We start from the raw sequence: 22,089 nt of genomic DNA on the forward strand, positions 1-22,089 counted from the left end.
ACCATACACTTCTAAACTTATTTATTTGTTTTATTTCCCCCTCACCAATGGATTTCCCAGTTTCCAACGAGCAGTTTAACGAGAATGAGGGTATACAGGAGCCACGCTACGACGAGAACGGGGTTCTGCGCGGCGGGCCAGCCAATTACTTTGGACAAGCAAGCGGTGGTGTAGCGGACCCCGACCGGTACGAGGGCAACTTTGACGCAGCCACCGGTGAGCCTCTCCCGCATATGCGCCGACGCCCCGACGGCATCATCGGGCCAGCACTTATGCTCGTGGATACTGATCTGCAGACAGCCACGTGGCGCGGCAGTGTCCTTGTGCTTACACCACGCAGCTACCCGCCGCCGACAGTCACGCTGAACGACGGCATTGCGCCATCGATGCCATTCCTTGGCGTGCTCCTGGACACCTATAAGATGACAGCCTTCTACCGTATTGATATTGAGGTGCGGTTGGATGTTAATAGGGAGAAGGCGGTGGAGTATAAGGTGAATAATACGGGACCAGTGTATCGGTTCTTTGTGCCCGGGCAGACGACGCCGTGGCGGTTTGCCTTCTGGTCGTGCAACGGGTGGTCCCTATCGGTATCGGACAAGGATAAGCAGGAGCTGGGGGGCGACAACGTTGTCTGGGATGATCTCCTGGCAAAGCATAGTATGGTGCCGTTCCACGCACAGGTGTGCGGCGGCGACCAGCTGTATGCGGACAAGATCTGGCAGTCGAACATCTGGAAACCCTGGCTGGCCATCAAGGACAAGTACGTCCGGCGGGACGCCGAGTTTACGCGCGAAATGGCGGCGTATGCGGATGACTTTTACTTCACACACTATGCAAAGTGTTTCTTCTCGAGCAAGTTTGGCGAGTCCATGACGACGATTCCGATTTCGACGATTGTCGATGATCACGATGTCTGGGATGGTATTGGCTCGTATCCGGACTACCTTCAGAACTCGCAGGTGTTTGTGCAACTCAAAGAGTATGCGTTCAAGTACTGGCGGCTGTACCAGGGGCATACAAACCAGCAGCTATCTAGACAACATGGGTATTTTGGGGAGCGTGGGTACTGCTGGCTCAAGCAATTTGGCCCGTACACGGCGGCATTGGGGCCGGACACGCGGTACGAGCGTACCATACATCAGATCATTACGCCGCCTCCTATGAAATGATCTTTGATCGAATCTACAAGCTGGCGCCGTCAGTAAAGCATCTAGTGGTGTTCCTGGGAGTGCCCATCGTGTATCCGCGGCTGACGTACATTGAGAAGACATTGGCGGGGATCAAGAGCATGGGGTTGACCAAGCTGAGCTTCCTGGCAAAGCAAAAATCCATCGTAAACATCTGGGGCGAGCCCGAACTCTCAGACGACATGAACGATCATTGGACATCCGAGGTACATATGGAGGAGCGCAAGCAATTTGTCCTACGTCTACAGGAATTCGCAAGACAGCGAAATGTACGGGTTACTTTTGTCGGTGGTGATGTGCATTGCTGTGGTGCTGGAAGGTTTGCGTCGTCGAATCCCCAGCTGCCGCCGGAGCGCGATTATAGGTTTATGCCACAGATTATTTCCTCGGCTATTATGAATGTGCCGCCGCCAATATTGTTATTCGCGCGGTGCATTCGTCCGCTAAAACTTATGAGCTAGATAGGAACACGGATGAGATGATGTATAGGTTGTTCGAGCAGGACGTCAATGGAAAGGCGCCGCCGAATAATAATACAAAGTTGCTGGCGAGGCGCAACTTTTCGTCATATGTGGAGAACCTCAGTAACCACTCGATGATTGTCAATATTCACGTGCAGAACGAGACTAATGTCGGTACCAGGGCATACCCGATCAATGTACCAGCATTGGATCCGACAAACAACATTGTTTAAATTAAATACCAATAGATTTTTTTAATATATCTAACAAAAATATTTTCATTAAAAGTTTAATTTGTTTTAGTGGGTTTTTGCAAGACCATCGATGAATGCACGCTTATCGTCCGCGCGCATGAGTGCCTCACCCACAAGCACAGCACGGACGCCGGACTCGGCATAAATGGCAGCGTCTCTCGGGTGCATAATCCCACTCAGCGCAACCAACACGACATCTTTGGGATTCCCCCAGAATCAGCCAGCACTCTGGTGGTATTAATATCGACATCGAACGTGCGCAGGTTGCGATTATTGACGCCAATAACCCGGGCGTCCGCCGCCAGCGCCACATCCATCTCTCTCTTATCGTTAACCTCCACCAACGGCTCCATGCCGAGCTCGCGCGAATACGCTATCAGCGTACCCAGCTGCCCAACGTGAGCATCTTGACGATCAGCAAGACTGAGTCTGCGCCAGCCAGCCGGGCCTCGGCAATCTGGTACGGATCAAAGATAAACTCCTTGCGCAAAACCGCCGGTCTCCTCCCTTCATTATTGTCCTGGCCGCTAGCAAATACATCCATGGCCTGGCGGACATCGCGGAGATCGTCCAGGTGTCCCTTAAACCACGTGGGCTCAGTCAGCACCGAGATCGCCGCCGCGCCGGCACGCGCATACCCCAGGGCATGCTCTGCAGCCACCGCATCAACGCTGATATCGCCCTTGCTCGGCGACGCGCGTTTGATTTCAGCCAACACCGCCAGCCGACTGTCCCCGCGCGTGGCATCAAGCAGGCGCTGGGCAAAGTCCATCGGCGGTGGGCACAGGCCCAGGGAAAGCATCTGCTGAAGGCTGGCCATCGACCGGCCGGGCACAAGCTTCTGCTGCGCGACATCCAGCTGTCTCTGCTTGAAGATCGTCGTCAAGATGTCGTCCTTGGCAGGTGCTGCTGCCGCCGCCGCCGGCAGCTGCTCTGCCACGGAAACTGGCAGCGCAGAGGAGGCCGGGGTCAGTCTGAGGCCTGGATAATGGTTGGCCATGGCCTCGGGGACCCTGTAGCCTGGGTTCTCCTCCCAGGTTCCGCCCTGCAGAGCCAAAAAGTTTCTAAACATCTCCAGCCCATTCTCGCTCAAAATGCTCTCCGGATGGTACTGCACGCCCTCCATAGCATAGACCTTATGCCTGACGCCCATGATAATCCCATTTGGCGTCCAGCTATTAACCTCCAGCAGTCGGGCAAAGTGTCTGGCTCACCGGCCAGCGAATGATACCTGGTGACCGGGAACGCCTGCCCCTTCAGCCCGCGGTACAGCCCCTGAGCGTCATGCGTGATTAGCCCGGTTTTGCCATGCTGGATTTCGCCAGCATACCCGACAGTGCCGCCGTAATGCTCGTACATCATTTGTTGGCCGAGGCAGATGCCTAGGATGGGAATTTTGCCTTGGAAATGGCTGAGAACCTCGTAGCAGATCCCAGGATCTTCGCGTGGGTGGCCGGGCCCCGGTGAGAGAACAATGTTGCGCGGGTTGAGCGCTATGACCTCAGCGAGTGTGATCTTGTCATTGCGGTACACTTGGACGTCGGAGGCACCTGCCTTGCGCAGGTACTGGTAGAGGTTAAACGTGAACGAGTCGTAGGCGTCAAGAAGAATGGTAGCCATCTTTTTCCGGGTAGGTGAAATAAAAGAGTTGGTGGTAATAATGACAATGAAATAAAAAATAAACTTAAAGAAGGGAAGGAGAGAAAGAGGTGAAGAAACAGCGCTGAACATATTTTTTTGTATTTGGGCAGATCAAGGGGGAGGAGGTTTCGATTAGTCACAAAACAACATTGGTCACCAATCGCAAGTGCACAATATTTTTTACTTTGCTGATCATTAAGTGGCTGTTTTTACGCTACACCCACCCAGCAGCCTCCCTCCCCTCCTCCCTTTCTATTGCTTACGCGTTGGCCAGTGCAGAAACAACGTCGGTGTAGAAGCCAATGGCGTCGACAAACTGCTTCTCGGTGACATACTCATTGTGGTCATGCAGCAGAATCGGCGCGTTCACCAGGGGTGTGACGCCTAAGGCCGGCACACCGGCCCTCCTCAAGTACCGCGAGTCAGTGGCGGCCGGGAAAATCTCTCTTGCGAACGGCACCTGGCGCGCCTCCAGCACACGCTCAAAGGCCACCCAGAAGCCGCTCTCCGCGGACGTGTCCGTCATAGTGTTGTCGTCCCAGAACTGCACAAACTCGATCTCCACGCTGTGCTCCGCCGCCAGCTGCTCCATCGACCGGCGGAAGCGCAGGTAGTCCAGCGTGGGCGTCATGCGGATGTCAAAGCCCACAGATGCGCTCTCAGGAACAATGTTGTGCTGGACGCCGGATGCAGCAGCGTCAGGTTGGTTGACGTGACGTCGCCCAGCGTGACGGTGACCCGTCGGCGCGTGGCCGCCGGAACACCTGCAGCTGCTCCGACCGGAACGTCATCATGTGCTCGATGACCGGCAACAGCTTCTCCGCCGCCGTGTCCTCGATGAATTGACTGCCATGCCCAGTGTTTCCGCGCGCGACAAAGCGGATCCAGCAGGGCGCGCGCTCGCCGTAGAACACGCGCAGGGCCTCGTTCGGGTTTGCCATGCCCTCGTCCAGCGCAAACCCAGCGTTCAGCTGGCGGAACTCCGCAGATTCGACGAACTTTGCCATGCCGTCATGCCCGCCAATCTCCTCATCCGGCACAAACACCGCGTGCACTGTGCGCCGCACCGCGCCTTTGAGCTGCCGCATGGCCTCGAGGTACGCCTGGCCGACGATCTTCATATCCTGTGTGCCGCGCGCGTAGATCCGGTGGCCGCCGTCGCCGACGCCACGCGGTGAGCGCCAAACGGGGGGTGCGTCCAGCTGGCCTCGAACACCGGCACAACATCGGTGTGCGAGTTGAGGATGATGCTGGGCAGCGAGGGCGAGGTGCCCGGAGCGTGAGGATGACGACGGGCTTTCCTGGAACAAACTCGATAGCGCGGAACTCGAACCCGGCATCGAGAGCTTGCCGCTGCAGGTAGGCAGTGCAGCTGGCGTAGTCGGGCGTCGGCTGCACGGTCTTGATCTGCAGGTACTCGATGAATCTCTGCACGGATTCGGAATGGAAGTGTCCGCCATTGGCGTAGTTTTTTATTGGAAAGTGGTGGGGGGGGGGTTGTTTAATGTGTGGTGATGGAGGTGATGGAGATGGTGCTGCCGATGAGGAGGAAGAAAAGAAAAAAGAAAGTCAAATGGCGTGGGAGAAAGTACGTTTCTTTTTATATAAAAGCGGGCGCCGCCGCATGGCATGGTTCAATGCGCGCATGACGGGTAACAAAAATAATTAGCGAAACGTTAAAATAATCGAAATAATCAAATAATCAAAAAAAGCTCAGGAACCTGATTCAACCTCCCCCCATACTTTTTGATCGCTCGCCAAAAAAAAGCCATTAAAAAAACCATTGAAAAGGCTATTCGCGCGTTTAGCCCTTGCCATGAATGGCAAGACGAGTTCTTTTCAATTAGCATTTAGCCACCCATCTTCTCTGTTGTTCTCTGTCATCCTTAGTCATCTATCGGCATTTATTTTCTATCTCCTCGATCAACCACCCATTCTAGTACATTTTAACCGCTCCAGAAAGAGGGTAGTTCTGCTTTGAAGGCAAATCTCATGCATCGCCTTGCAACTTTTGCTGCCGGTGCCATTCTGGGCGGCGGAGCCATCTACACGCTGATCAGGCAATCCGCACCCACCACCACGCAACCAATCCCTGCTGCATACCAGCAGCAGCCAGCGGCCGCTCCCAAATACCAGCCGCTGCCCCAGCCCCAGGCTCATGTGCGCGCATTGCCCGATACAGGCGGAGCCTCCGAGTTTCTCAAGTACGGCCATCCAGGGCCTATCTCCGACTTCCTCGTTCGCTCACGTTACGCGGCATCCTACAACCGCGCATTGCGCAACCCCAACTGGGTCGCCGAGCACCTAACCGCAGCCAACCTCAAGGGCACTGCCGACCGGGCCAACTCTGAGTTCAAGGAGGACCAGTCCATCCCGCCCCTGTTCCGCGCCCAGCTCAAGGATTACTTCCGCTCCGGGTATGACCGCGGCCACATGTGTCCGGCGGCTGACGCCAAGAAGGATGGCGAGTCGATGAACGAGACTTTTTTCCTGACCAACATTGCCCCGCAGGTCGGCAAAGGGTTCAACCGCAACTACTGGGCGAGCCTGGAGACTTTTGTGCGCGACCTGACTAAATCCTTCGACGACGTTTATTGCATATCCGGCCCGCTGTACTTGCCCAAGAAGGAGGGCGACAAGTGGGTGGTCAAGTATGAGGTGATTGGTAGTCCGCCGAATGTCGCCGTGCCGACCCATTTCTTCAAGGTTATTCTGGCCTCGCGCAAGGGTGACCCGCTGTGGCACTGGGTGCTTTTGCCATGCCTAATGATGTTATCGATAATGCCACGCCGTTGACTGCCTTTAGCGTGCCGCTGGAGACTGTGGAGAGAGCCGCCGGGCTGCACTTCTTCGATAAGGTCGAGCGCAAGGTCGGATCGGCTGTCCCACTGTGCTCCAAGATTGAATGCAAGCTCAACCATGACTCGTGGAAGAAGAAGTAGTAAATTACTTATTGGATACAAAATAATATTTTTTTATTATAATTAACACTAATTTAAAAAACTGAGCAAAAGTGACAATGGCAGCGAGAGCAGTCATGCTGACAGTCATGCCGGAGGCGCCGCTGGTGGACAAGTCCAGACCATCATCATCATCATCGTTGTTCTTTCCAGCGCTAAAGTCCGACTTGACACGGCTACACCGCTCTCAAAATTATCTCCGACATTCTCAATGCCACTGACAACGCCCTGCGTGGCCTTGGAGAAACCGTCAACAGCACCCTCGGTAACATGGGAGAAACCGTCAACAGCACCCTCAGTAACATGGGAGAAGGCGTCAACAGCACCAGAGGCAATGTTATCACCGAGGTTGGCAACGGCACCGACGCCAGCACCAACACCGCTGATCAGGTTGTCCAGGATGTTCTCGGCGGCAACCAGAGCGGGATAACGGCGAAAAGATCTTGGTCTGCATTATAATTAAAGTTTGTTTGTGCGTGTGTAAAAAAAAGTCCAAAAAAAGATGTTGGTTAAGAGTAAAAGAAAAATATATATAGTGAGTAAAGAGATACGTGAAATATGTTTTTTGGAATGAAGGAATGAATATGACGGGTGTATTGAGTTCCTTTTATCTCTCTTGTGTCGAAATCGCAGAAAATTTTCTTCAAACGGAAAATTTCTTCTTTTCACTCTGATACTATTGCTAGTACTCAAAACACTCTTTCCACTACATAAACCAAGCATGTTTTCATCTCAGGAGGCAAAAGTGTTTCTCATATACCAATACAACAGGCGCACAATATCACTTCTTAAAATAAAACAGGGTACAAGAGAGTGGTATCTTGATTGTTTTTCCATAGACTTCTTTCCCCAACAATAATAGCCTTGATTTTCTCACCAATAGCATTAACCGTCAGCTTATTTTCTGCCACCTCTTGATTTTTGAATAAAATAATAGATAGGGAGACTTGTTCTCACTGGCCAGAAGCTAAAAATAGTTGAATAATGACCCATCTGTTCTCTCAACTTTTCTCTAAGTCTGTTGTTTGGGAACGAGGGTTGGTTGTGTGGATTTGAATATTTCCCTAAATCGCCCAGCCAATTACTTTTTTTTCAAACAAAAAATCAAGAATAATTGAATTTATTTTTTGTTCCACAGGCTAAAAAAACAAATCTCATTGCAATTAATAAATCAAAACAATGCATTGTTAATCTACTTGCGGGAAGCACGGAGACGCTTGGCAGCAAGCTGGTGACGGGTCTGGAAAACAGCGGTGGCACGCTCATCGACAGCCTTCTCGACCTTCTTCTCCTCCTCGGAGACGATGATCTCGATATGGCAAGGGCTGCTCATGTAGGGGTTGCTACGACCGTGAGCGCGGTAAGTACGACGGCGCTGCTTGGGGGCGGCGTTAACGAGGATGTGCTTAATGACAAGCTCCTCGGTGTTAAGACCCTTAGCCTCAGCATTGGCCTGGACCTTCTGCAGAAGCTGCAGCAGGTGCTTGGCGCTCTTGGTAGGCCAGCGACCCAGGGTAGCCTTGAAGGCCTTGGCCTGGGCAGTGCGACCAATACCGCGGTGGAAGCGGCGGAAGGGAACACACTGCTTCTGCTCCTGAACGTCCTTCAGGTAGCCGACAGCGTTGAGAAGCTTGCGGCCCTTGATGGCGTTGGCGGTCTCAACGGTGTTCTTGAAGTGAACACGGAGGTACGCAATGCGGCACTTGGCGGACTTGGCCTCGTTGGCGGGGGTGGCAGAGTAACTCGGCATCGGTATAATACTCCTAAAAACACACAAGCAAAGAGAAAACCAGATCGGGATGGTGTTGCATGTAGCGTAAAATGACAAAAGAAAAAGACAATTTCTGGTTAGTGATATGAATCGTATAAGGGTTGGTTTTAGAGTTGCGGTCAAAATACAGGAAAAGAGCGCGGGTCATTGTAATCCAAAAGGGGGAGAGCGAGAGAGCAATTGTGTTGTTCAAACAGAAAATCCAAAAAACGGGTGTGGCTGCTGCTATTTCTGCTGTGTGTGCTGTCGCTGCTGCTTCCTTCATTTCTTCCAAAAATGTAGTAAACTGAGCTGGGTGCTGCACAAACCAGAAATATCGCATGCAGTGCTAACGCTTCGTAACTGGAATTGAGATCCCAAATCCCTAACGCCATTAGCACTGCAATCCTTTGTTTCAGCTAGATGGCTGTAACAAAAAACATCCCAACACAATCTACTGTTGTTGCTGCTGCTGTTCCATACAAAAGCCACTCAGCACCGCTGCTGACCGAGATTTCAAACGATTGCAGCAGACAGGAAAGAGTGAATGAATTGGGGTGACTCTGCTGGCTTACAGTAACGCCTGCTGCTCTTTCAGAAAAAAGCCAAAATAGACCGGCTCAAGCTGTAACACAGCAAGAAAAAACATTCGGCCAAACACAGCTTCAAAATTCAAAATTTCAAATTCAAATGTGTGCAGGTTCAAATGTCTCCTCCCCGCAGTTAAAAAATCCGCGTGTGTTTGCTCCTCACGCCGCATCCATCAAGCTGTAACTCCAATCCAAACATCCATCGTCTCCTGGAACCAAGACTCTGCATCCATTCCGTGTGTGTGCCGTCTCTCTTTCATACAGAGAAAATTCGCGATGGATCCAATCCCTCTCTCTCCCTTTTCGTCACAAATACGGCTAAAAAATGGACATGATCCGATTTTTACCTGTGATATAAGAAATATGCTAATGAGAGCGAAAAGAGCGAAACTACAGGAGGGCCAGCCTTGGGTGCAGCATCAATAGCAGGCAACAACAGCCCGCATCACTCGCCCTTCTCCAATAGAGGAGTAATTCTGCCTCGAATGCGTATACCCAAAAGCACTGAATCAAATAAAAAGGGGATGTTTCGCAGGCCCAATCACAATTTGTCAAGATCACAAGATTACCCGATCAAATATTTAATGCCCACTCAGCTGAATGAGTCTTGCGCATACACATACTGGCAGGCATAGTGAGCAACGCGCATGTATGATGCGGCAAACTTAATATTGAGTGTTACTTTTTGGCCCCACCAACTTTTAAAATTTCTGTATTTTTTTCCATCTTTATTCACAGCATTCGAATTAGCCAGCATTTTTTATTTACTCGATGGATGGCGTAGGTAACAGCACAAATGAACACACCGATACACAAGTGGGCGCCAACATGACAGGAGCCGAACCACACCCAAACTCCCAACAAGCAGAGCAAACCGCTGCTACAGAGCCGGTGCTTACAAACGAGTTGCGGCAACGGCGACGAATAGCAGGAACAGACTTAGACACAGCCACAGCCACAGCCACAAATACGCCAGAGGATGAAACCTTGGAGGCTTTGGAAACAGCAACCGGACACACGACCGCACGCGAAGAAAATGCAAAAGAGAACAGCAACACATAAGCGACAGCACCATGTCCAACGAAACAATGGCAACGGCAGCAGCGGGGCGAACGAGTTCAGCTGCAACATTTGCTTTGACACGGCGACAGACCCGGTGCTGACCATCTGCGGCCACCTGTTTGCTGGTCCTGCCTGGTGCAATGGCTGGAGCGCAGTGCGACGTGCCCGGTGTGCAAGGCCGGGTGCGACAAGGATAAGGTTATTCCGGTGTATGGCCGTGGGCGAGACGAGAAGGACCCCGGTTGAATCCCAACATGCCTAACCGGCCCGCTGGCCAGCGCCCGCCGCCGCCGCCGCCGCGTCAACCCAGTCAGTTCTTTGGCTTTGATCCGTTTGGAGTTCCCGGCAGCTTCCACTCAATGGGCATGGCGCGCACCAGAGTTGGCGGCGGCGGTGGGACTGTGTTTGTTGGCGGCTTGGGTTTGTTGCCCGCGCTCATGGGCTTTTCGACCTTTTCTGGCGGAACTGCGCCCAGCAACGCAGCGCCCGGAGCAGCAGGTGGCACTACTCAGCCGGCCGGCCAGCAGTCGTTTGCATCGCGTGTGTTCATGATGGTTGCCGCCATGATTCTGATGAGCATTATTTTTTATTGAAACTTTGCGCTCGGCTAAGAAATAAAAGCCATTTCCAGGCATATCTATCTGATGGAGTGCACGTGAGTATAGTGGATTGTTACATCATCGCGCTGTGCACTTTTTTTGGCAAGCCAAATTGCGAATTCCACCTTGCTTTCGTAATTTCAATTTCAATCGCGCTCCTCTTTTTTCGCTTATTGTTTTATTATTTCTATATAGATTCATATTATCCAAATCATTTGTATTTCTTTTTGTTTCCACAATGTCGACAGCCACACGCCCGATGAATGACGAAGAGGTGTATTCGGAGATGAACAAGATGGTCGCGTTCATCAGACAGGAGGCCCAGGAGAAGGCGCTCGAAATCAAGGTCAAGGCTGATGAAGAGTTCAACATCGAAAAGGCCAAACTCGTGCGCCAAGAGTCTATCAATGTCGAGGCGCAGTTCCAGCGTAAGGTCAAGCAGGCCGAGGTCAAGCAGCGCATCATGACCTCTACGCTGATCAACAAGTCACGACTGCAAGTTCTGCAGGCGCGTCAGGAAATGCTCGATACCGTGTTCAGCGACGCCCAGGAGCAGCTGGCCAAGGTTCCCGAGGACGCCGAGAAGTACAAGCAGCTTTTGGCCACCTCTGTGTGCAGGCCTTTGTCCAGCTCAACGACCGTCGGGTTAATGTTCGTGGCCGCAAGGCTGATTTGGAACTAATCAAGGAGGCTGTGGTGCTGGCTGTGGAGGTCTACAAGAAGAGGGGGAAGGATATTGTTGCCACTGTTGTCGAGGACTCGCCATTGTCCGATACTGTGCTCGGTGGCGTGCGTGTTTCGGCCTTTAATGATCGCATTAGCGTGGACAATACGCTTCAGGCGCGCCTGGATCTGTCGTCGGATCATATGCTGCCCCAGTTGCGCGACATCATTTTCGGACAGTCCCCGAACCGCAGGTTCTTCAACTGATTTCGATATCGGGCCGTAGAAGATCATGGGGGCTCCCATATGTTTAGCCGCTTTACCTTTCACTTCTCCATGTCACACACACGCATACCCACACATTTATTCCTTACTAACTCTTTCAATGGCAAAAATAAAACACAATCCCCGTTTTGTGTTTGTCCACCTGACGTTACTGTCTGCCCGAAAAGCACGAGTAACCGATTACTTTTTAGATTTTCGGGTGATTTTTGTTTCGACCCGAATAACTGCAACAAATCTTTTCATTTGTTTGTATTTTGAACCACTCGGCAATTATTTAATTAGAATAACCGGCTTTGGGCCATTTTTTGTTTCAAGAAACAAAAAGAGAGAAGAAAAATGTTTGGCAGCGTTGCAGTAAATTGGCTGCTCATATCGCCAGTTTACGAGCTGTATTACTTTTGTTAGTAGCTTACGTGCTCATTGTTCGTTCGTTCAATGAACCAAGCCGTCTACAATGCATGATTTTGTGTTTGTATGTTGTTGTTTTCGAACAAAATCAGAATAGGGAGTTGCATCCCGAGGAATAAAATGAAATTGTGATTTATTGTGCTCCAAGCGAGCGCAAATTACGTGACTCCCTCTATAGTCATTCATCTTGCCGGGTTTGTCTTCTTTCTCTGGTTTGACATTTGGCTCTCTATCTTAGTTTAGTTTCTCGCTGTGTGTAGACTTTTTGTCTGTTGATGTCATCTTTCATTCTATTTTTCGCTATCCCTACTACTACTTCAAATATCGTCTTCTTTTTTAATAACTACTGCCTCGCGAGTTCAGCTCTACTGGCATTTTTATTGTCTTTTCCCTCCCCCACTCCCTCATCCACTCGCAAAACCGACCAGTGTATTGACTACACTGCAGCCCGTCTTCTTTTTTATTACATCACATACCAAAGCTAGTAGCAGAAAGGCCGGTCCACTCGGTTTATCTTTTCAGTACTTATAAAAACCACGTTACAAGCTCAGGTGAAAAGAGTCGCTCATCTAAACCCCAACTCCATTCTTCATTTTTAACGTAAAAAAACAATATTTTTTATTTTTTATTCTTCATCTTCACACTAATTATTATTTTATACTCAAGCCATGATCCGTCATTTTATGATAGCATTCACGAAACTCCTTGTGCTATGCTTACTCTTGGTTCGCGTCCTTGCCGCCGAATCCAACTCTGACTCGCAGACATTGCAGCTCTACACGCTTTGTTGCATCGATGGCCTCGCCACCGCAGAACCAGCAGAGACGACTAATGTCGTTCCCTTTGATAATCTCGCCCAAAAGCTGCCTGAAGCCTTCAGCGCGCTGGAAAACCAGTTTTCAAACCCCGAGTTCCAGGCCATGCTGACATCGCAGCTCAACAACCCTAATGCCGTGGAAATGTTCCAGTCCCTGATTCACGATCCTAATGCAGTCAACTCCATCTCTTCCCTACTTGAAGACCCCGCAATTAAAAGCTCATTAAGCGCACAGTTTGTCGAGGAGTACCTGTCACCAACAAGGACTGTATTGGCCACTCCCATGCACACTCCTGAGGCTACGGGCGACCTGCTGGGCTCAAAGGTTAAGAATAACTTTGAGTCAGGCTCGTCCAAGCACACCAACGTTGGTGCTACTAGTCGTCCGCGCGCCTTGGTTATTGGGTGCCTTCTCACCCTGCTTTTCAGCGCATTGGCTCCTGTTTAAATGACATATTGACAGGCAGATGACTGTTTTTTATTTACGTTAATGCATTGTGGAGGCTTCTGTATTTTAATAAAATAAAACAAGAAATTATATTTTATTGCTTAAAAGTACGCAAGTCCACAGACGGCAATGGCCAGGGCGCCAATGGATCCTTGGAGCGAAATGTTGGCGGACGCGCCTCTTGCATCGTTGGGCTTGCTGCTAGCGCTGCTGCTCGAGCTGTCACTGGAGCCGCTGATAACGGGCTCCTTTGACTGGGGCACCAAAACTGGCGGCGAGATAGTGCTAGACACTGAAATCGGCACAGAGGATGCTGGTAACTCTGCGATCGAAAATGTTTCGGCCTCTACCGATTTTGCCACCACTGATGAAATCGATGATTCTCCTGCCCCGACAACAGATGTCGCAGCCATTGTGACCATTGCAATTGTGCCAATAATTCTAGCTGAAGACACAGACTTCATTGTATATAATGGTATATGATATAAAGAAATGTTATAAATATGAAATAAAAAACCAAAAGCGAACAATAGCCACGAAATACTTAAGAACCTGTTGTTTTCTCCTTTTAAGCGTTTATCTGCTCTACGAGCGTAAATATATATATATTTATTAAAGCATTTGTAGTTGCCAAATGGCATAATGGTAATACATCCACTTGACGTCAAATAGTAGTATCCACATTCAGGCGCCTAAAAGCCACTGCAGCAATAACTTCAGTACTCAGCAATGAAACTATAGGTGCAAGCGCAGTACTGCACCTTTTTTATATTGCTTTATCCTGGAACTTTCAGTATAATTATAAATTATACAAGCCAAGCCATTTTTTGTGGATGTATTGTGTGATTCTCCAATTAGTTTTTCCTCAACCAAACACACCAAAAACTGCTTGACCAAAGAAAGCCCCAAAGATTATGGGTTTATTTTTACACATGTATAGATATATATATATTTACTTATTAACCAACTGGAATACTAACATTAAACTCTCCAGATTTAGTATTAATTCTTTTGACTAGTCTGTAAGCAGCAGTTTGAACACGTAGGGTGTATATATTACCCTGTTGGTTTTGGGGTTGGCGCTGGTAGTCTGTGGCAAAAGATGCGGTGTCACGTATCGTATTGGCAGACTGTTCACTCGAGTCTTCGGGTGATGGCATTGGCAAATAGTTGCGTATAGCTTGGCTACGCCCCACCAAACAAAATGTGATTAAAAGTAACAGCAGCGCAATATGATTGCCAAACAAATGCATACGCATCGGTGACATACGGATTGTATTTTTTTTTTTGATGAAAAAATGATGATAATATAAAGAAAATAATAACAAATGCTTTAAACCCAAACCTTTTTATAGTTTTTTGTCAACTACTCAGCACTCTCAACCATTTTTATAGAGTCTGGCCGAAAAATGAAGAAAAATTAAATAAGGCTAGATATTTTTGAGCAGTTACAACGCGCTACTGTCAATTTACCACAAGAATGTACGAAAGAGGGGGATGAATGTAAATAACTTTATTGATCATGGCGTCAGCAAGCCTGTCTGCCACTCCTGCAGAATGAAATATTGAATAAAGAATAAAGCATAAATTTCTCATGTAATAAATATTTTAGACAATATAGGAAGCTCTTCGGAGTTTAAATATACGCAGTCAAGCATATACAGGCAACAGTACCGGCTGCAGTTAAAAATTTTGCCGAGCCCCAAAGTATGTTTCTGCTGCTGCTGCCGCCGCTATTAACGCTTTCGGAGTTGTTTTCAATTTTTTTGCTATGGGCTGTATCTCCATTGTTAGCTATATTTGATATCGCGCCGATTGCTAGATTTCCTCCTTGCTCGGCAGCACTGACCAATTCCGGAACTAGGTCCGATACAACGCGGGAATTAATGTTTTTAATAACATCACCAGCGAGAGACTGCATTGGACGCAGCGCGTTGTTCACGTTGCTCACAATATCATTGAGCAGATCTGCCGCTGCCACAGACACGTATAAAACACAGACGGCCACTGGACAAAAATCTTGTGTGGTTTTGCATGCATTATTTTTTGTTCAATATGTAATTGGAATATTTTAGCTGAGAAATAAAAGAGAAAAATAAAAGTAGTTCGAGTCCAGCGCTTGGGTGATTGAATAAAATATTCGATGCTAAAATATTAATTTATTTTTCAGATTCTGGACCACATATATATTAATACTCACCCACAACTAATATATAAAAAATAGTAATAAAAACGATACTAGCATTGCCAAAACCCAAACGTATGCTTGAGTAAATGGATATTAAAGTTACGTAAAAATCGAGAACCGCAGGCTCTAATTTTTTGGTTTCCCACAAGGCCACATGCAAAGACGTGTCATGTCATATTGTTTGGGGTTTTTTTGCGTAGACAGTGTTATATCCAAAAAATAATCAATACCATTTTTGTCTACATTTAAATATTTAAATCCTTATTATATTTTAAAATATCAACCAAAAACAGCAACACAATGGATTACTTTGATCTTGTGGCCACGCGTTCAACTGAAATACTCAGCGCTACTGCCATTGAGTCCGGACTGGAAGAAGCTACCAGGAACCTGGGCCGGCACATAGGTTCCACTCAGCAGGCCCAGCGAGCACACACACTTCTAGACAGATTCGTATACCATGAAACCGACCGACGTACCGCTCGAGCTATAAGCCTTGCACTCAACATACTTGTAGAATTTGGACGTCGTATTGACAACAGCGAGGAGCTAGCGTCAACCAAAGCTACGGAAGGTCTGTTGGGCCTGGCACGCAAAATGCAACAAGATGTCACCAGCACCCCCAAAGACGAGAATGTTCAGAGGGCATGTGAGGAGGCCCTGACATGCGTGGCCAATGCAATGCTGCTACGCCCAGGCTGCAAGGCCCATTTTGCCAAGGCTCGAGGCTTTGCATTGGTTACTGCTATACTCCAGTGCACTGTATTGACGTCGACTGCGACTTTTTTATGCGCAAGGTGTCTGTTCCTGGGATTGACCACCAGCGATGACGCCCAGCACTGTGTGGATGATTTGAATTTGCAGAAAGAGCTGGCTGCTGCAACAAATATATATTTGGACAAGGAGCGCGGTCTGGTTCAAGGCATGGGCGGTGGCAGCAAATGTAGAGATAGGTTTTGCCCACAACAAGTGATTGCCGAGCTGTTGAAGGCCGCAATGAGTTTATGCGTACTATTCCAGCGCAGCTTTGTTTCCAAAAAAACAAATGTAGCCGATGACTTGCTGCCTACAGAGCACGCTGCAAAGTTTACCGAGCTACTGAGCGTGTGCCTGAGCACGCTGCGCGAGATCCCTGTCTCCCCGAATGGTCATCTTGCCGATGCACAGAAGCAGGCCATTAGCGTTGCGCTAGGTTTCTCTACCCTGCATCCCAAGTGCATCCAAGACGCATGGCTGCCGCCGAACGCCAGTCCGCCCACAGATGAGTGGGCAAATGTGGACCGCATATACGATATATTTGAGAAGCTGATCGACCACGCCGTGACCCCAAATGGTAAAGTTGCCGATGACTTGTCAGGGGTGGCTAACGAGTATCAGACAGAGATAGCGCCCCTGGCGCTGGTGCTTGTGCGGCTGATGACGGAGCACATTAAAGTGCGCGAGCACCTTCTCCAAAGGGTGTATCCGCAAAAGGGTGCCTCTGACTTTACAAGGCTTCCCGAAGATCGTCCTGGGATTGCAGGCAAGCTGGTCCGGCTGCTGCGTATTCCGCAGGGCGGCATGCTGCCGAGCGCTGCGGGGAGCTTTATGCTGGCGCTTCTGAGCCATGACGTAAAGCAGTTTGTCATGGCTGTTGGGTATGGTAATGCTGCTGGGTATATGCTTGCCCAGGGCATTGAAATCCCTGCGGACATTTTGGAGCAGGTCAATAGGGAGGTAGCCGAGGATGTGCCTGTAGATCCGGTCACTGGACGTGCGTTCAGTCAGGCCGATGCTGATCGCGAATTGGCAGCTATGACGGACGAGGAGAAGGAGCGTGAGGCCGAGCGCCTGTTTGTGCTCTTTGAGAGACTCAACAAGACCGGCGTGATCCAGGTACAGAATCCGTTCAAAGCTGCTGTTGAGAGCGGCAGATTCGAGGAGCTTTCGGATGAGGACAGCAAATAAATAAGCAGCAGCCAGCAGTGATATTTTTTGTTTAACGATATTGATGACTTTTGCAGCAAAAAAATATACGAAATGAAATAAGAAAAAATGACACATTGCTTTTGCGACTAGTTGGTAGACTGCTCGGCATTCTCGCTCGGATCGACGACAATCTCGCCATCAATAGCCAAGAAGCCACCTTCACCACAGATACCCAACAGGCGCTCGGCCTCAGAGCCGGACACAGTGGCCAGCACCTTGTTGATAGCCTCCAGCGTGCCCACGCGCAGAGAGTCCTTAAAGTCCTCCGGCAGCTGGTCAAACAGCTCCAGGCGCTGGGCATCCTCCTCGTCCTCGCCGGGAACATAGATGCGGATGGGCGCATTAGGGTCGTCGCATTGGAGCTGGATGGACTCGACCTCAGGCTCAGCATCGGCATCATCGGCATCTCTCTCGCTCTTAATGACCTTGCAGCGCTCCTCGATGCGCTCGTAATACGAGGCAACGTCCCTCTCAAAACTGTCCTGGGCCGGGCCCTTGGGCCCCACACGGTTGAAAAATACATTGACGCCCGAGGCGCCCATCTTGAGAATGTATGTGAGGATAAGAGCCTGCTTGACGTACTGGCGGGCAAGCTTCTTTTTGCCGTCGAGCTCCATAGTGAAGGCCTGAGCCATGATCTGGTCACTCTTGCGGTCGCTGATTATAGACAGGTTCTTGCGAATAAAATCGTTGGAATCGGTCAATTTTGAGAGTTTGGCAAAGGCCCGGGCGTCGCTGTCCAGCTCCAGCTCGCCGTTCTCGTCCATACCCTCGATCTCCTCCTCCTCCACAGCCACACCACTGTGCTTGCCCACGCTGCCGGGATTGAGCACCTCGTCAGTCGTCACAGTGGTCTTCTTCGCGCTGATACTGCTTTTGTTGGCATCCGCAGGCTTGGCGGTGCTGACAAACGAGCGATCAAAGCCATCGTGGACAATGGAGTCAGGGGCAACATGCTTGGCCTCCTCCTTCTTCACCTGCTCCAACTCGCGCTCAGCAGTTTGCAAATTCTTACGCAGGTTCTCCACATGCACAGCGAGCTGCTTAGCAAACTCGGCCTGCTTCTCCTCCAGCGAGTCCAGCTTGGCAGCGGCCTTGAGCAGATCATCGCTGATGCGCGCCTTGAGCGCAGCCATCATGTCCTCCTCAGATGGCTGCTCGGGCTGTTTGCCCTGGGAAATAGCCCCGTCGCGCTCCACCTTGTGCTTGTGGGCTTCAGCCACGTCCGTTTGCCATTGTTGCAGGATGGCGTTCATCTTGGGCTCGTCTGCCTCGAGTACTTGGGCGCGCAGCTTGCTGATGCGCTCGATGAGATCCTTGTTCATTGTAATCATGGCTTCGTTGCCTTCGCGCTTGATGCGGCGGTTCTCGCGGTCGTCGCGGATTTTTTTTTGCCGCAAACGCAGGAACGTACCACGCTCGATGTTGGGGTGGATCTCGACGTCGGAGTCGTCGGAGAGCTCGAGGTTGTCCCACTTGCTGTAGTCGATGGGCATTTTTATTTGTATAAAGGAAAATGTATTAAAAAAATTAATGGGAGATTTCGTGCAGATTGAAGTTAAGTTCAAATAGTTTTGGTAAAAGCATACAGCTTTTCACTTGGAGTTTGTTTGGCTTGTCGTTGTCGTTGTTGTTGTCGCTGTTGTCATGATCGGTGGTGGCTGAAAAGAAGGTTCTGGGGGTTAGGGGCCTTTCTTTCATTGTGCGACTCGGCTCAATTGATGCAATGTAATGATTATTTTGTGAGCTGAACCAGATGCCCCCAATATCGATTAAAACCCAGGATTTTAATATTGGGCAAAATTTCTAAAATTAAACTTTGGCCCAAAAAATAAAAATAAATAAAAGAAACACGCCATTGGATGCATCTGCCACTTTTACCCCCTCCCTGCTCTCCCTGCTCTCCCCCAAAATTTAACGTGCAATAGGTATACAATAGAAAAGGCAAGCACAATGACGAATGGAAATGTGATAAAGACGCGGAGAAAATTCTAATGAGTTTTTTCATGGCTTTTCTATTCATTTTTTACGTTCTAAATCTGTGGGAAATGCAGGTTGTCAGTGAGAAAGAAAAAAGTGTCCATGTGCCTTTTTTTCTTCAACTGCAGCTTTCATCTTCCAACAATTAATATCTCTTTCTCTCTCCCTCTCTCTTTCACTCACTAACTTTTCTTTCTCAACAGCTGTTTTTACTTATTTATTTTTGCCAGCTCTATATACTTCTAGGGTTTATTTTTGCGTTTACTCGACTTCATATTGCACACAAAACAATGATTGTTATACTTTTTGTTGTCGTTATATCAGTCTTCGCGATCACTGCAGGTACCATGATCAAGGTGTCCCTCATGAGCTAAAAACACTTGCCGGGAAGAAGAAGATATCGCAAGGAAAGTGGGTTTCATTTGTATTTTTTAAGCAGCCTTTTCTCTCAATGGAATGAACATGAATATACTTTGTATCTGTTCAAAATCCATTATTTTTCTCACTTTCTTTTCATTTTATCGCATTTTATTTGTTGTTGTAAATATATATTTTAAAGTTATTGTCTTTTTTATTCATGACTCTGGAAGATCTTTTTAAATTGTACCAAAAAAAATATGCATATACCCGTTTTTAGGATCTGAAGCAAGGGGCGATTAAAAAAAGGTACAAAGCCACCAAGATCTCTTTATTATAAGCTTTGGCTCTAACTTTCTCTCTCTCTTACTCTCCCTGCAAGAAAAAAAGAGGGAGTGGTGGGAGAGGCGATCCAAAAGATACAAAAATAGGAGCTGAGTTTTTTTATGTTGTGCTTTTGTTCGTTCTTGGATATGGATTGACGAAGAGTATTGTGCTTGAATTGAAAATGCATGAAATTTTTTTCTTTGCATGACCAAAATAACGCATAAGTTTTTTTTCCTTGGAACATCAACAGTTATCGGGTCTGGCCTGTAAAGAGCGTATTCTACAACATATTCTTTAATTTTATTTTTCAGACTTTGTTTTTATTTAGGTTTATATTTTCCTTTATTGATAACGACTTTAGTGCTGAGTCACAAAAAAATCCAAAAAATGGATACGGCTGGATACGTGTCGGACAAGTCAGTAAGCAGCCAGGGGGCAGACTTCGGTGACCTCTCAGACTGCAACCTAGGCCAAAAAAAAATAGCATCAGCATCAGCATCACCAGCAGCAGCACAGCAGCCGACATCTCACTGCCTACGCCATTGTCATCACCAACCACTCCGACGCAGCACAAGCGTGGACGACCGCGAAAACAACCTTTACCAGGCAGCAGCGGCAACATGATAACAACCGGGGCATTCCTAACCCGCACAACGCTCCGCAAACTAGGCATGTCCTCGGGCCACATGGATCTGGACTCCAACACAGGAGGACTTACCATTGGTGATTGCGCCCGGGTGCTTAGCCTGGACCGATCCTGGTACACGGCCATAATACTCGGCGTGGCCGACGGCAAGGCCCTGGTGCATTACCCCGGGTGGGACCATGGGTTTAATGAGTGGATCGCGGTGGATTCGCGAAGACTCCTTTTCAGCGGCAAGTGCGTTGAGGGCGCGGAAGAGCAAATGAGGGCTTTGGAGACGGAAAGGGGCGGTGTTTTGGACGGGTTTGATCTGGATGCGGCTGTTGCCGCGGCGCTGGCGATGCTGCTGATTCGGGCATGGATCTGGAGGAGGAGAACGGCGGATCCGAGGAGGAGCCGGCGGCCGAAGCAGATGCGCCACGCGCGCGCGGGAGGCCTCTAGGAGGCGCAACCGGCGGCGCGTCGGCAGAGTCAAGTACCGAAACCGACGCCCAGCAAAGTGCCCCAAGCCCACCGAGCCCGTGGAAGAGCCCACAGAGTCAGATGCGGCAGAGTCCGGCGCCATGGATATCGCAGAGGGCAGTATGCGGCCGACGCCGAGACCTCGGCATCGTCGCAGCCAGCTGTGCCCAAGGAACTGCAGATCGCGCGTTTGCGGCGGCAGCACAAGATCAGCAACCCCTATGCACGCCCCGGCCAGGCTCGCAACACAGACTCTGACGCCGACTCCGACCACACAATTCCAAGCGCTGCCGCCAAGCGACCGCGCACCTGTCCTCCGTCGCCGCACACAGCAGGCGCTGCCGTCTGGGACATGCTCAGCAACACCGGCAACTACGTGACCACGGGGGCATTCACTACGCGGCGGACGATCAAATGCCTGGCGCACAACGAGTCCATCGGCGGCATCATCCAGGACTACCACGGGTTCTTCCCAGGCCAGCTCGTCGAGGTCCTAAACGCCAACCGCAAATGGTACACTGGGAGGATAATCACATGGGAGGACAGCCGCTTCCTCGTCCACTACATGGGCTGGGGCCATGCGCACAACGAGTGGCTGGCGCTGGGCAGCAAGCGGTTGCGCTCGCTGCCGGACGCGGATGAAAGTGAGGAGGATGCTCGTCGGCAGTGCGCGGTGCTCGTGGACGAATATAACGCGCACATCGATGCGGCCGAGGCCGCTCGCGTAGTCGAGGAGAAGGCAGCCGCCAGCCGCCGCCGCCCCAGGGCAAAGCCTGCGCCGGCGAACGCGCGCATCGCCAAGATCGCCGAAATCGCCGGGATCACCGAGACCCAGCGCGCGCCTGAGGCGCATGCGGGGCCCGCAGAGGATAGCGGCAGCGAGGCCATTGATGAGAGTGTTGAGCCGATTGACGTCGCCAGCGGGTTCGTGGCGGTGCCGCAGCTGCTGCGGGTCAAGGACTACGTTGGATACTACCGTGCCGGAATGCGCGTGGCGGCGCGAGACCGCAATAAGCTGTGGTGGCGGGCCGAGATT

At 49.9% G+C, this 22,089-nt stretch overlaps 13 protein-coding genes across 13 annotated transcripts; 6 read left to right on the top strand and 7 right to left on the bottom strand.

Moving 5' to 3' along the window:
- Positions 1–47: 47 nt before the first annotated feature.
- BX661DRAFT_197426 (uncharacterized protein) lies at positions 48–1,884 on the top strand (the record flags this gene model as incomplete). Its single annotated transcript, XM_051538128.1, has 3 exons — positions 48–1,131; positions 1,206–1,591; positions 1,648–1,884. 3 exons carry the CDS (start codon positions 48–50, stop codon positions 1,882–1,884), a joined length of 1,707 nt encoding a protein of 568 aa, XP_051392709.1.
- Positions 1,885–1,942: 58 nt separating this feature from the next.
- BX661DRAFT_209692 (indole-3-glycerol phosphate synthase-domain-containing protein) lies at positions 1,943–3,525 on the bottom strand (the record flags this gene model as incomplete). The annotated part of the gene is made up of 5 exons (XM_051538702.1): positions 1,943–2,080; positions 2,101–2,294; positions 2,318–2,800; positions 2,918–3,080; positions 3,137–3,525. 5 exons carry the CDS (start codon positions 3,523–3,525, stop codon positions 1,951–1,953), a joined length of 1,359 nt encoding a protein of 452 aa, XP_051392710.1. The 3' UTR covers positions 1,943–1,950.
- Positions 3,526–3,805: 280 nt separating this feature from the next.
- BX661DRAFT_197428 (uncharacterized protein) lies at positions 3,806–5,430 on the bottom strand (the record flags this gene model as incomplete). Its single annotated transcript, XM_051538129.1, has 5 exons — positions 3,806–4,202; positions 4,264–4,670; positions 4,718–4,796; positions 4,859–4,972; positions 5,405–5,430. 5 exons carry the CDS (start codon positions 5,428–5,430, stop codon positions 3,806–3,808), a joined length of 1,023 nt encoding a protein of 340 aa, XP_051392711.1.
- On the top strand, positions 5,131–6,533 carry BX661DRAFT_180229 (uncharacterized protein). Its single transcript, XM_051535412.1, has 2 exons — positions 5,131–6,284; positions 6,353–6,533. The coding sequence occupies exons 1-2, from the start codon at positions 5,539–5,541 to the stop codon at positions 6,486–6,488; spliced, it is 882 nt and encodes a 293-aa protein (XP_051392712.1). The 5' UTR covers positions 5,131–5,538; the 3' UTR covers positions 6,489–6,533.
- A 60-nt stretch (positions 6,534–6,593) lies between these two features.
- On the bottom strand, positions 6,594–8,256 carry BX661DRAFT_197430 (ribosomal protein L22/L17; the record flags this gene model as incomplete). The annotated part of the gene is made up of 2 exons (XM_051538130.1): positions 6,594–6,911; positions 7,756–8,256. 2 exons carry the CDS (start codon positions 8,254–8,256, stop codon positions 6,594–6,596), a joined length of 819 nt encoding a protein of 272 aa, XP_051392713.1.
- A 1,222-nt stretch (positions 8,257–9,478) lies between these two features.
- On the top strand, positions 9,479–10,633 carry BX661DRAFT_180233 (uncharacterized protein). The gene is given in 4 exon segments (XM_051535413.1): positions 9,479–9,737; positions 9,916–10,025; positions 10,064–10,117; positions 10,135–10,633. 4 exon segments carry the CDS (start codon positions 9,618–9,620, stop codon positions 10,499–10,501), a joined length of 651 nt encoding a protein of 216 aa, XP_051392714.1. The 5' UTR covers positions 9,479–9,617; the 3' UTR covers positions 10,502–10,633.
- Positions 10,634–10,766: 133 nt separating this feature from the next.
- On the top strand, positions 10,767–11,437 carry BX661DRAFT_193496 (vacuolar ATP synthase subunit E; the record flags this gene model as incomplete). Its single annotated transcript, XM_051537781.1, has 2 exons — positions 10,767–11,117; positions 11,138–11,437. 2 exons carry the CDS (start codon positions 10,767–10,769, stop codon positions 11,435–11,437), a joined length of 651 nt encoding a protein of 216 aa, XP_051392715.1.
- A 1,094-nt stretch (positions 11,438–12,531) lies between these two features.
- Positions 12,532–13,128, top strand: BX661DRAFT_170077 (uncharacterized protein; the record flags this gene model as incomplete). The annotated part of the gene is made up of 1 exon (XM_051533585.1): positions 12,532–13,128. One exon carries the CDS (start codon positions 12,532–12,534, stop codon positions 13,126–13,128), a length of 597 nt encoding a protein of 198 aa, XP_051392716.1.
- A 56-nt stretch (positions 13,129–13,184) lies between these two features.
- BX661DRAFT_180235 (uncharacterized protein) lies at positions 13,185–13,957 on the bottom strand. The gene has a single exon (XM_051535414.1). It carries the CDS (start codon positions 13,767–13,769, stop codon positions 13,230–13,232), a length of 540 nt encoding a protein of 179 aa, XP_051392717.1. The 5' UTR covers positions 13,770–13,957; the 3' UTR covers positions 13,185–13,229.
- A 111-nt stretch (positions 13,958–14,068) lies between these two features.
- On the bottom strand, positions 14,069–14,467 carry BX661DRAFT_180236 (uncharacterized protein). Its single transcript, XM_051535415.1, has one exon. The coding sequence runs from the start codon at positions 14,394–14,396 to the stop codon at positions 14,088–14,090; it is 309 nt and encodes a 102-aa protein (XP_051392718.1). The 5' UTR covers positions 14,397–14,467; the 3' UTR covers positions 14,069–14,087.
- Positions 14,468–14,626: 159 nt separating this feature from the next.
- On the bottom strand, positions 14,627–15,244 carry BX661DRAFT_180238 (uncharacterized protein; the record flags this gene model as incomplete). Its single annotated transcript, XM_051535416.1, has 1 exon — positions 14,627–15,244. A coding segment is annotated over one exon (381 nt), but the record flags the coding sequence as incomplete, so codon positions are not given.
- Positions 15,245–15,547: 303 nt separating this feature from the next.
- On the top strand, positions 15,548–17,318 carry BX661DRAFT_180239 (guanine nucleotide exchange factor). The gene has a single exon (XM_051535417.1). It carries the CDS (start codon positions 15,617–15,619, stop codon positions 17,261–17,263), a length of 1,647 nt encoding a protein of 548 aa, XP_051392720.1. The 5' UTR covers positions 15,548–15,616; the 3' UTR covers positions 17,264–17,318.
- BX661DRAFT_180240 (uncharacterized protein) lies at positions 17,304–18,930 on the bottom strand. Its single transcript, XM_051535419.1, has one exon. The coding sequence runs from the start codon at positions 18,778–18,780 to the stop codon at positions 17,371–17,373; it is 1,410 nt and encodes a 469-aa protein (XP_051392721.1). The 5' UTR covers positions 18,781–18,930; the 3' UTR covers positions 17,304–17,370.
- Between the last annotated feature and the right edge of the window lie 3,159 nt (positions 18,931–22,089).

Source organism: Kickxella alabastrina, assembly GCF_025024165.1.
Source record: "Kickxella alabastrina strain RSA 675 chromosome Unknown BX661scaffold_7, whole genome shotgun sequence".
Classification (NCBI taxonomy): domain Eukaryota; kingdom Fungi; phylum Kickxellomycota; class Kickxellomycetes; order Kickxellales; family Kickxellaceae; genus Kickxella; species Kickxella alabastrina.